The sequence below is a fragment of the Penicillium angulare genome (assembly GCF_028827245.1).
Source record: "Penicillium angulare strain IBT 27051 chromosome Unknown utg000004l_segment0_segment0, whole genome shotgun sequence".
Lineage (NCBI taxonomy): Eukaryota > Fungi > Ascomycota > Eurotiomycetes > Eurotiales > Aspergillaceae > Penicillium > Penicillium angulare.
Window position 1 is genome coordinate 1,765,465 of NW_026623163.1, and position 11,706 is coordinate 1,777,170.

The 11,706-nt window shown below is 46.6% G+C and overlaps 4 protein-coding genes across 4 annotated transcripts; 2 read left to right on the forward strand and 2 right to left on the reverse strand.

The window, feature by feature from the left end:
* Positions 1–1,780: 1,780 nt before the first annotated feature.
* Positions 1,781–3,369, forward strand: N7478_004596 (uncharacterized protein; the record flags this gene model as incomplete). The annotated part of the gene is made up of 2 exons (XM_056920810.1): positions 1,781–2,546; positions 2,603–3,369. 2 exons carry the CDS (start codon positions 1,781–1,783, stop codon positions 3,367–3,369), a joined length of 1,533 nt encoding a protein of 510 aa, XP_056778847.1.
* A 1,275-nt stretch (positions 3,370–4,644) lies between these two features.
* On the reverse strand, positions 4,645–5,973 carry N7478_004597 (zinc finger HIT domain-containing protein; the record flags this gene model as incomplete). Its single annotated transcript, XM_056920811.1, has 3 exons — positions 4,645–5,359; positions 5,428–5,871; positions 5,930–5,973. 3 exons carry the CDS (start codon positions 5,971–5,973, stop codon positions 4,645–4,647), a joined length of 1,203 nt encoding a protein of 400 aa, XP_056778848.1.
* A 2,257-nt stretch (positions 5,974–8,230) lies between these two features.
* Positions 8,231–9,476, reverse strand: N7478_004598 (retinol dehydrogenase; the record flags this gene model as incomplete). The annotated part of the gene is made up of 5 exons (XM_056920812.1): positions 8,231–8,501; positions 8,567–8,859; positions 8,912–8,965; positions 9,149–9,308; positions 9,400–9,476. The coding sequence occupies 5 exons, from the start codon at positions 9,474–9,476 to the stop codon at positions 8,231–8,233; spliced, it is 855 nt and encodes a 284-aa protein (XP_056778849.1).
* A 753-nt stretch (positions 9,477–10,229) lies between these two features.
* Positions 10,230–11,161, forward strand: N7478_004599 (oxidoreductase, short chain dehydrogenase/reductase family; the record flags this gene model as incomplete). Its single annotated transcript, XM_056920813.1, has 4 exons — positions 10,230–10,277; positions 10,342–10,637; positions 10,712–11,012; positions 11,072–11,161. The coding sequence occupies 4 exons, from the start codon at positions 10,230–10,232 to the stop codon at positions 11,159–11,161; spliced, it is 735 nt and encodes a 244-aa protein (XP_056778850.1).
* Positions 11,162–11,706: the final 545 nt, after the last annotated feature.

An 11,706-nucleotide genomic window follows, 5' to 3' on the forward strand; every position in this document is an offset into this window, starting at 1 on the left:
TGCAGTGTATAGAGAGACTGCGTCTTCTACATTGCGATTTTTCAAGGCATTGCCGTATGCATACAGAAGTGCGGTGATTTGTTCCGTGTCGGATTGGTTCACTGCATTGGGTCGTTTATTTAGAATGTCAACTGGTGTTATGCTTCAGAGCTGTTCAAGTGGTTGAACTTACTGGTGGGTTGTTATCTTGGAGCCTACTTTTATCTGAGGCCTTCCTAATTGGATCGTGAGTCGGTGAAATTGATGACGATCAGTCTTTCCAATTTGAAAGATGAAACAGCTTCATGTTTTCATGTTGATTCTGGGTTTATATAGACTATCTAGCTCCTTCATTTGAAGTTACTATAGGTGGAACCCCCACTTCAAGATGAAGAGCGAACTACTAGTATGAGTATAAAGGTGGGGGTAGGAACAGGAGCAAAGCAGAACCTGGCTCGAAAATACTACTAATGCCGTTATTTGCTTAATACGAAGTACACATGTGGATGGATTGGAAGCTTCTCTGTTCAAACTGAAGGAGACCACTTGTGCAGTAGTATCTATCTCATCTTGGGCTTGGATCCGACCTCGGGAATAGTATCATGATGCTCATTTGTGTGCCCTCGAATATATCTTGACATTCCAAGGTTTTATTATGTACTGTATACTAATGGATTCGAATGTTATTCAAACCTTGGAATCCATGGCATTAGAAGCTTTTGAGTCTTTCACAAAACTGACCAACTTCAAGTTAAAGTTACGAAGGTTCATATGGACAACTTTGTATGTAGTTAATATGTATACTGCAAAGACCGCCAACCTTGGAATGAATACTACCTAATCTTTTGATGAGTTTAAGCGCCTATTATTCTTCCCCTCCCTTGGGTGAGAGATCAGAACTATGTAGTTTTTATTTCGTTTCATTTGAAGAGTCTTATCATCTAGCTATGATCGAATTATCGAGATAGATATCTTGGACTGCCTGCGGGGGCTGGTTGCCGTTCAGTATCCTCGTATTGTGAGCAGGAAATCTGGGCCGCCGGGCTTACGAGATGTCGTCACAAGCCAACACACCAGGCTGAGGGGCCGGCGAGCGCGCATGGGCAGAAATAGCAATAGGCGGTGATTGGGGGAAATTCGTAGGCACCTGAAAGTGGCGAAGGCTCATTCTCCAATCAGACTGGGGTAAGAAATTCCTTGGACTGATCCTGTGTCGCACTAAGAGAGACTAAAGCGACGCTAACGCACTTGGGGACGACTAACGCATGCGGAAGCTTCAGTCTAACCGAATTGGGACAGTTTTGTTGGACGGGCCTCTCGGCGGCATTAATACAAGCCCTGCGCATATCTGGGTATCTGTATTGTCATATTTAGTACACTTTGGTAAAGAATCCTCTTCTCTTTGAACACCAAAGATGGGATGACTCGGATTGTGTCAAAGATGATTAAAATTATAATTGAAATCAACTATATCCTATCAAATTATATAAAAAAAAAAGCGAGTCAAAAAACACGTAGACAAAAAAAGAGTCATGGTGACTGGGAAAGTCTGTGTAATGCCCATGATTTGATGATCCGGTGTGACCGTGTTGGTGGTCAGACGCCGTCACACCGAGTTTGCCGGCCGCCCCCCTTCCTTTGTCTGGCCCTTTTCCCTTTCTTCCCACAATTGCTTCCTCCAAAGAGCCCTCACCACCAAAATTCACCATGGACGACCTCATCTAGACCCGAAATGTTATAAAACAAAGCGTACAACAAAGAACCATCCGATACACTATACGTCCTATATACAGCATCCAACATGTCCACCATGACCAGTCTCGAACGGAGTCACTCCTGTACCTCCAGCACCTCTCTCTCCATGTCTAGTCCTCGCCTCTCTGTCCGACGAGAACCGACACCGCCTGGCTCCGAACCCTCCCTCATCCATCTCCACGACCGCATGAACGAACTGGACTCCCGTGTTCTCGAACTCCGATCCAACGTTTTGACTAAGGAAGCATATGTGGACCGACGGAACAGGGAGGATGATCATATTCGACGCGAGTTCGCCAACCACAATGCCATTTCCCATCGTATTGATTTGAATGTCGTGGCTCTTCGGTCGGATGTGGATCAAATTCGAAGCAGTATCTTTCAGTTAAAGTCTAGTGTCGGACAGTCTGGGACAGAGACCGTTTTCTTGCGAAGCGACGTGGATCGTTTGCAGAAGAGCGTGGATCGACTCCAGTCTGATTCTGAACGGATGACGGCTGATACCTGTGCTTCACGTATCGATATCAGTAAACTGCAGACTGCTACCAACCAACTTCGCACGGATTTGATGACATTGGAACATAAGCTATCACGCCAAATAAGTGCCATGGAGTCACACGTGAACGGTCGTATCGATTCTTTGGAATCTCGATTGAAGCAAGGCGATCGAATTCGATTCAACTCACTCGCCCAAACAATACACGCTCCTATCAACCCAGTACCTGTCATTTTGGATGATGGTACACTTGAATGGCCTAAATATTTCCCACGTACTGTGTGGAGATTTTGGTGCTTGAAAAAGCGAAGCCGAGGTAAGCCGTTTTTGAAAGAAATACCTCTCTCTGTCTAACACCTCATTTCCCTCTAGTTCATCGCTTGGCTGAGCTCGCAGAATTCTACCAATTGGAAGGTTACCAGAGCTGGAGTCGCATGCACCCTACAGACATGTTTGACAATGACAGCGATTCAAGTGACTCCACTGATAGTAATTTCACCGTCACCCGTGCTGAGGCAGTGCATCGGTTTCCCGAGGCAGCTCATCAAGCTTTGGCAGCAACTTTAGGTCTTGTGTATTACAAGATTCGTAATGAAGTTGGTGAAGGACCGAATGCCGTGATGGCTCAACGTCCACCAAAGCGTCAGCAAGAGGATGTTGCCTCTACAAACTCTAGTTCCAAATCTAAGCCTGTCAAGATGCCTCGCCGACCTAATCATGTGACCGATTCTTTCCTGCAACGGCTGATCACTGGCACTGGTCCATCTATTGAATCAAAGTCTTCTACTTCTGAAGAATTTGATCAATTGGGTTGGAAAGCATTCTCTGATGTTTCAGAAGATGCCATTGGCAAATTGCGATCTATTGATCCACAAGACCTTGGCTCCGTTCTTCGTGCCCTCGAACAGGGTCGATTGAAGCTGAAGCCCAGTCGTTCTGAAAAGAACATCTCGCCCACCGAGTCAAAGGCGTCTTTTGGACTAGGCGCCAAGGCCCCCCAAGAGGACGAAGTCCCTACCGTTCCGAATACAGTCCCCACACAACCTCTTACCTCTTCGTCGGCGCAGGGCAAAGCCCGCCCGTCCTCTATTCCTGATGTTCCTCCAACTGCTTCCGATTCGGACAGTTCAACATCATAAATCAAATCTGTATCAATTTGATATAAGAACCTTATTGAGCAAGTCACGAGTTGACGAGCTCACGTGTTGAAGAACGAACACTTCTCTCACGAATCTTGGCTCGGCCAGTCTAGATAGTCGTCTGTCTGACCAGACGAAGCCTGCTTGGAAGCGAATCCACACCCTCATCTCGTCCGCTCCTTTGAGTTGTTCGTCAACTCAGTGGACCGGGAACGAGACTAGTGCCGTTATATTCTGTTGCATCTACCTTGGAGTTTTATGGTTCTGATATATTGGTTGTTGTTTTTTGGTGATTTTGTCAGCGTTTTTAGCGAGTTTACATACCCTTGGGTTTGCATTTGCATCTTGGGAGTTTTGATTTTGTGTCATTTAGTTCAATACCCTAACTGCATATTTGGGCTTTGGGGTTGAGTTGGACTTGGAGATCAATCTGATTAACTCATTGATGGTACAGACATCCTGTTCCATCGATCGAGTATTTGAAACCGTCAAACCTAACTTCGCATCGTATCTCACGGATCGCATTACCTCACACGCGAAAGGTTGAATGGGTAGTCCGGATCCTTCAGCTTCTGTGCATCGTCTTATTGGATACACAAATCATGGCACAACTCGGCATGGTGCTCCCCTGTACCCGCTGTGGCCGGGGATTGTGATGCCGAAGTGCGCCGTTAACTACTACAATAGACGATCTTTCAAATCATGGCCCGGTGCTGCCCCCAGTCACTCCCATCACCCGGGGCCCACTGGGGGTGGGCACGCCGAGCGGCAGGCCCCGCAGGCCCCGTCCTTCCCCCCAACCATGTTCCTCGCTGAGAGCCACTAAGCACCACACCCCACAAATGTAGCCATTTCCCAGGGTTAAGTCGAACTAGCGCATATCTAACTTCTATCTTCTATATACATACCCGCCGACACCATTTGGGTGCTAATTTATAAAATAGCAGTTCAGGTGGACAAAAAGATTTCAAATTTCGCTCTTAACTATGGGGGTGGTCCAAGCTTTTGTAACGCCCACTTTTGACTAGTTTCGCGCAGCAATCAGTTAACTGGTGAACTCGAGACGTTCAACTGTTCAACTTCCAACATTCCCGGTCAAGATCCGACAGCCGACGTTTGCTTCCGATTTCTATAAAATAATTATCATGTTGCCATTGAAATGTATACAACTGACGAGTTGGGGATTTTAATTATTGTACAAAAGGGATTAACCCATTCCAAATATACACAGTACATCAATCACCTGAACAAAGGCTCTTGAGTATGTAGCTCTTCTCAGGATTCTGGCTCGAACAGATCCTGTTTCAGAACCTCCAGCACCTTCTGCTCATCCAGATTCTGCAAATCAACTGAGGGGCCAGGTAACTCCTGGGAATCAACCTCATCCTCATCGGCTTTCGCAGACTTCTCAGCCGCATCTTCAGGTCCAACAGAACGAATATAATCTTCTTCAAGCATGAACGGAGATGTCTCTCTCTCCTTGAGTAATTCATCCGGAGACTCAAGCAGAGTATATATAGTGGGAAATTCGAGAACCGTCCGCTCACGAAGTGCAGCGGCGACCATAGCCCGCGGCGCAAGCGGCACTAGAACTGGTTTTTTGACTGTTGTTCGTGGGCGGTGGAGGTAGAAGTATAGATTACGATGTGGGCCAATAGGTAATACCTTCTCTTTCTCCTCCGATGCATTTGTCGATACCTCCACAGCACCAGCACTCGACTTCTCAGGTTGCGTATTCGTAGACTCAACATCACCAGTCGCCACGGTGCCGGTACCGGTACCAGGCTCAGCCTGCTGCTCTTCCTGTGTCAAACCACCCTCTTGTTCATTCTGTCTCTCACTTGGTTGTTCACGAACGATCTTCTCCTGCTTCGGTGGCGGGAATCCCCGATCGTAAGACTCAGCAATGGAGCAGTTCTCCAAACAATTCCGAAGAATCTTCTCCCCGTCCTTAGAAATCCACTCAACAGACCAACTAAGACACTTATGCCTAACAAACCCAACATTAGAAAAACACACCAAATCCAATCCAACCAACCAACCAACCAACAAACTTACTTAGGATGCCACCGTGAATTATTCAACTTATTCCTCGTCATTCCCCTCGGCGCCCGAATAACATTGACCAGACCAGCCTCCGCACCGCGCAAAAAGCTCGCTTCCCCCTTCACAAGGCCCTGTTGCGGATGTTTCCTCTTCTGACCCGTTGAAGGACCCGCCGTATCCTCTTCAGCATTCTGAGCAGTTCCTGTTCCACGCGCAAGATCAATTCCCCGATTCTCGGCGTCGCGATCAGCGCGCTCCATTGAGCGCTCAATACCCGTTATGAAGTTGAAATCGCGATCGAAGGCCGTCTCGGTGGTTAACTCGTTTCGCTTAAGGTATGCGGCTGGGTCGCGGACACCGGAACATTGGGACCAGAGTTTGTGGCGTCTTGTGCAGGGTAAAGAGCAGGTGCGGGTTGAACAGCGCGGACAGCGGTATTTCGGGGGGTTGACGTGGCTGATCGCAGTTGTTAGGGGAGCTCATATGTTATTGGGTATAAAGAAATAAGACTCACCATATTGAGCACAGCTCACTTAGTAACGGGTCGGGAGAATCCATTTTGTTGTTGAAATTGGGAATGGGAAATGCGACTTTGAAGCTTTGGGAAATTTATGCGCTTATCGATAAGAGTTGTGGCCTCAGGTTTATATGGGGCTGATAACTATGGGGCTGATAACTATGGGGCTGTCCTACATGAGACAGGGCTGTGTACTCTGTAAGCACAGTCTAGATTTTGTAGGATATTCCCTTCGTCTCTGTATCAGCCATTTTCTTCCAGAATGATAACGTCGCCGTCCAACCAGCCGCTTGGACTCTCTGGAATCAAACATTTCCAAACCAATTTCGTCATCCCATTGACCCGACATCGCAAAATGGCAGAGGTACAGCAAGGCGACAGATCTAGTTTGGTCTGCCTAAGCTGCAAGTCGGGCAAGCGACAATGCGATAAACGATGGCCAATCTGCTCTCGATGCAAGAAGTACGTTCTCACTGCGCCAACAATTTTCATATGAGCATAAATTGGCATATTTGTATATCATGAGACTTACTAAAGTGTATCATGCACACTAGATAGGCTGTGCGAGTATCCGATGGCTTCGCTAACAGGGCCTGTGTCTGAATCAGTTCAACCAGAGTCATTGATTGATGAATTGCGGCCTACTTCTTGCATACGTTGTAGGGCGTGTAAGCGTCGATGCGACCGCCTTGTTCCGAACTGTTCCCGCTGCCTGAGGTTAGTATATTCCAAATTATCGTAATACAGGATAGGACGGAACGTCTATTTGTGACAATAATTGGCTCTAAAATCCAACTGACGTGGATTACTTATATGTAGGATCAGCACATCTTGTACATACAGCACGGCGAGCTCGCAGCAGCAAGTTATTGCCCATTGGCATAGTACCGAAACGGACACGAAGAGCTTCAGCTACCAGTGTATTTTCCACTGCTAGTACGAACAGAAGTAGGCGGGGTCGGCTTCAAACCTCCTATTAGATACCAATCGTATATGTCGGAGCTACTAGAATTTTGTAGGTTGTGTCACAGGTTCGCATTTGAACACGCTAACCATTTACCCCACGGAAGATCTCACGTCCATAGCATTACCCTCGCATATAGTGGTAGCGGACAGCTTGGCATATCACCTCCGTTCTCGATGGATGGAGCACGCCATGTCCGACCCGTGCCTCTTCCATGCCACGCTTTTTAGTGCCTCCGCATCGATGGACATGTTGCGTGGCTAGCAAAGTACCGCAAAGAACTCTGTATCACCAGGCCTATGCTATCCGTTTTGTCAACGAACGATTAGCACAAACAGAACCAGTTCTAACCTATGGAACTCTGGGGGCCGTGAGTATCGTATTCCAATATTACGGGGAACTGGGTGTGAATATGGCAAGCTTGACGACTTTTAGATGTTCGTACTTGATCGAGGCACCGCGATTGCTCACCAGAAAGGATTGGTGGGGATGCTTCTTGCGACATCCGAATCTTCTCGGTCGGACATAGCACCCCTAATTGCCATAATACAGGTGTATGTAACTGTTAATTCTCTCGCATTGAATGGTTTGTAACTTGCTTTTCTAGTGCCATGCTTTCATTCGCTTGCATATATGACACGATTCCTATTTGGAACTGCCTATTCTCCGAATCAGTTCGTCCAAATAGCCTCCTCCGGAATATTCTTTCAAGAGCTACCTAGAGTCGGGATCGAATGGTTTTTGAAAACACCACTTTAGACTCAATATTGGACGTATACGAGGTCATTTCACGGCTGGATCATTTATTTGACGCAGATCGCGAGATTATTCTTGCTGAAGTTGAGCGTACGCTTTCCTTTGCGACGAGTACTCAGATGGATATCGCATCCTTGAGAGACCGTCACTCTCCACGGCAGCCAGCTTAACGAGTGCTGCCAAATCTGTTGCCAGTTATTCTGGGAAATGCTTCGGCGACAGTTCGAGTCTGAACAAACTCCAAACACTACCGGAAATGATACAACTCGACAGCTTTTGACACGCCTACTACAAATAGAGTCACCATATTGGGTCCGAAACGCTCCAGAGTTATTCGCTTGGGTCGCCTTTACCGGTGCCGCTGCATCGAATTGCCAAGATGAGTGCGTATCCTTCATCAGCAACGCGACCACGGTATTGTCAGCCGTCGACGGTGAAAGATTAACACTTCTACGGCAAGGGTGGAGGTATTTCCGTCTGCTAAAACGTTTGTGTGGAGATGATAATGTATGCCCTTGACGGCTTTTGAATCGATTGACTGCGGAGTGGCTGGTATATGACATATTGCTTGATTTGACCTATTCATAACCTCGACTCATGAGGGCCTTCACGGTCCACTCCCAGAGGTCCTCCGCCATCTTCGCATCAGATCCCGCTTTACTGGGCGCCGAGACCTTTCCTATCGGGAGTAAGTATGCGCCATTATCGGACTCTAACTTGAGGTTTGGCGACACAGCAGCGAAAAGAATGTTCGCCGCCCCCTTTCGCGGACCAGGTGCACCGAGCTCGACAATCGGCTTTATCAACCGGTAGAGGGGAGTCGAGGAGATCGGCCCTGCGGATAGGTTTCTGAGGACTGTCAGAGTCGAATTTTGCAGAAGCAAGCAGGAGAAAAAGGAACATGATCAACGTACGTCTTCACTGTCCCCGGATGCAGCGACAGAGCCAAGATATTCGAATATATCTTAGCCAGCTCTTTCAAATGCAGGACGTTGGCAATCTTGGAGTGGCCATATCGAGCCCAAACTGAGAAGTCATTCTTCATGTTCATATCTGAGGATATTATGCCCTCCTTCGGGGCGAGCTTGGTGTGCTCATCGCTGGATACGTTCACGACACGGACGCTTCCCTTGACGGCCTTCTCGGCTGTTATCTGGAGCATCGGGAGAAGCAACCTCGAGAAGAGAAAGTGGCCAATATAATTTACCTAGATACTTTTAGCTTTTCAACATTAACATTACGGTATGGAGAGTTCTCACTCCTATTTGCATCTCAAACCCTTCCACCGTCTCCTCGTATGGAAGGCACATAACCTAGAAAGAGTAAGCAACTTGAACATCTTGGAAGAGAACGAATGCACATACTCCAGCGTTATTAACAAGCAAATGAAGAAATGACTCCTACCTACATTGCTCATCCATCATTAGAAAGAACTTCGACTCGCCAAACCCCAAATATCCAACTCACGTAGCAAAACAGTTTGCCGCTTCCCGTACACTATTCAAATCAGCCAAGTTCAATTCCAGAAATCGGACATCTGCTTCCGGGCATTCCAAAGCGACTTCTCGCTCTGCATCTTTGAACTTCGCGGCTGATCGACTGGCAATATACACTCGGGCACCATGTTTCGCAAGCTCGATGCTAGTGCCGAAGCCGCTGCCAGACAGTAGAACATTCAATTTAGCAATTGCATCCTCAATAGAAACTCGAAGGCAAATTGAATAGTTCAACTTGGAGAGTGACGTACAGCCCTGTATGACCGCCAGTCACGATGGCGACTTTCCCAGTTAAGTCTGGGAGGGATTGGTGCGAACCATCGCCCATAGCTTAGCAGTACTAGATCTTAACGTCATATGTTGACAAGAATCCTTTTAATCGTTTGGTGGGTAGGCTATGTTCAATGTTGTGCGATGTTGTACTTTTACATATTTCCTATGGGCTCTGGGAAGACTAGGCAGCCTTGCTTGCTTCAAGTTGCCTGTACTAGAATAGGGAGATGCGCCAATTTTGCGATGCGGGTGCGGCCGCATTTGCGGGCGCGGGCGCGACTGCGGATGAAGTGCAGAGTTGATGGGTGGGTCACCAGTGCTTCGATATGTATTAGTATAGTAAAGTGTGCGGTAAGTATGAATCAACTGGGCGAGGAATCCTATGTCAAAGAAAACGTCATACTGATAAGGCAAATTCCATAGATGAAACCCCACTGAAACTTAATAGGCCAGTCGAAACTAGCCATGATATTGTTAGCGTGCATGATCCACGCGGTTATTCTACTTAGTACACATACTGTGATGTGCTATGAACATCATTAATAAATAATTGCGTTACTGCTGCAGAGAATGAGATCTTCGGAAGATATTATCATCAATTTCAATTGTGTACCAGTCTCATTCCATGAAGATGATATCATCCATGCCTTTGATGATTAAACCCCGCTTGCTATTTCTAAGCGTCGGCCGTCAATCAAAGGCCGAGACATTCTATTTATTTCCAGTCCCTCCCAATTCTAAAGACTAAGAAAAAACAGTTATCTTATTTAATTGTCGCAGAGCATCTTTAACAAACACTTACGCAAACATGGCCAGTAAAACACTTGCAGTTATCGCTGGCGTCGGTCCAGGCACTGTATGTTATCAATGATGATGATACCTCAACAATCACAGACATATTCTAATACTGGTTTATCAAGGGCGCATCTATCGCTAGACGCTTCGCAAAAATATACCCCGTTGTCGTGCTTGCTCGCAGCCCTGAAAGCTACGATGCAGTTGTAAAGGAAATCACCTCCAACGGCGGGGAAGCAGTGGGTATCAGCACTGATGTCAGCGACAGCAAAAGTGTCAACAGTGCATTCGATCAAATTGAGAAGAAGTATCCTGGCTCCGTATTAGCAGCAGCAGTTTTCAATCCTGGTGGTGGCTTTGTCAAGAAGCCTTTCCTTGAACTGACGGAAGATGACTTCGCGGCTGGATTGAATGGCCAAGCGTACGTATCACCTCATACCCGGGAATTCTTTTAAACGCCAAAATCTATTGTGCCTTTTCTAATAGCTTATACAGAAAGGGTGGCTTTAACTTTGCTCAGCGAGCACTGCCTCTTCTCCTCAAGGGCAAGGAGTCATCTACGCACCCTCCCACCTTGATCTTCACCGGCGCTACAGCTAGTATTAAGGGATCACCTCAGTTTGCGTCTTTCGCAGCTGCGAAGTTTGCTCTTAGAGCTCTTTCACAATCGCTAGCTCGGGAGTTCGGTCCCCAGGGTGTTCACGTATCGCATACTATTATTGATGGAATTATCGATATCCCTCGCACAAAGGCGTGGGGCTCTGGCGTTGAAGATTCCAAGCTGAGCCCTGACGCTGTAAGTTTTGTTTCTTTTGGATAATTATTATGCACGTCATGATACTAATCGGTTCTTAGATTGCGGATTCGTACTGGTATCTGCATACTCAGCCGCGTACTACTTTTGCGTTTGAGTTGGATCTGAGGCCCTACGTTGAGAAGTGGTGAAAGAAATACCACTCATAACAGGTAATATCAATAACACAGATAATTGAATTCAAATGATCAATTAATACTCTCTCGACCATATATAATTGTCGTCACGGTAATCGGGGAATGTTTGTGATTCTAGGAATTGGTTCGAAGAGTTACCTGTTGAATATGTTGGCAGATATACTAGTAGATTTGATCAGAATCTCATCAATGAAATAGGCATCTTTACTGATTGTCCAGTTGATTACAAGTGATTAATTAAAGGCAAAAACAATAGCCAGTATTGAGATACGTTATAGTTCACAACTGTTCGGGCATGACAGAGAATTGCTAATACCACCCCTCAAATGGCTAAACCCACCCCTTCTAAGCTCACCGCCGTATTTGTAATACCACAAGGCACAAAGGCATCAATTTTCTGCCGGCAGCATGAATACGGTCCAGAATTAAATCTCATCTCCACGTAAAAAGCTTCCATTTTACCACACATTTAACGACATTTAATATGCAAGCAAGTTATCTCATTCCAAGCTAAACCTAAAGAGGAAACAGAGGCTGAT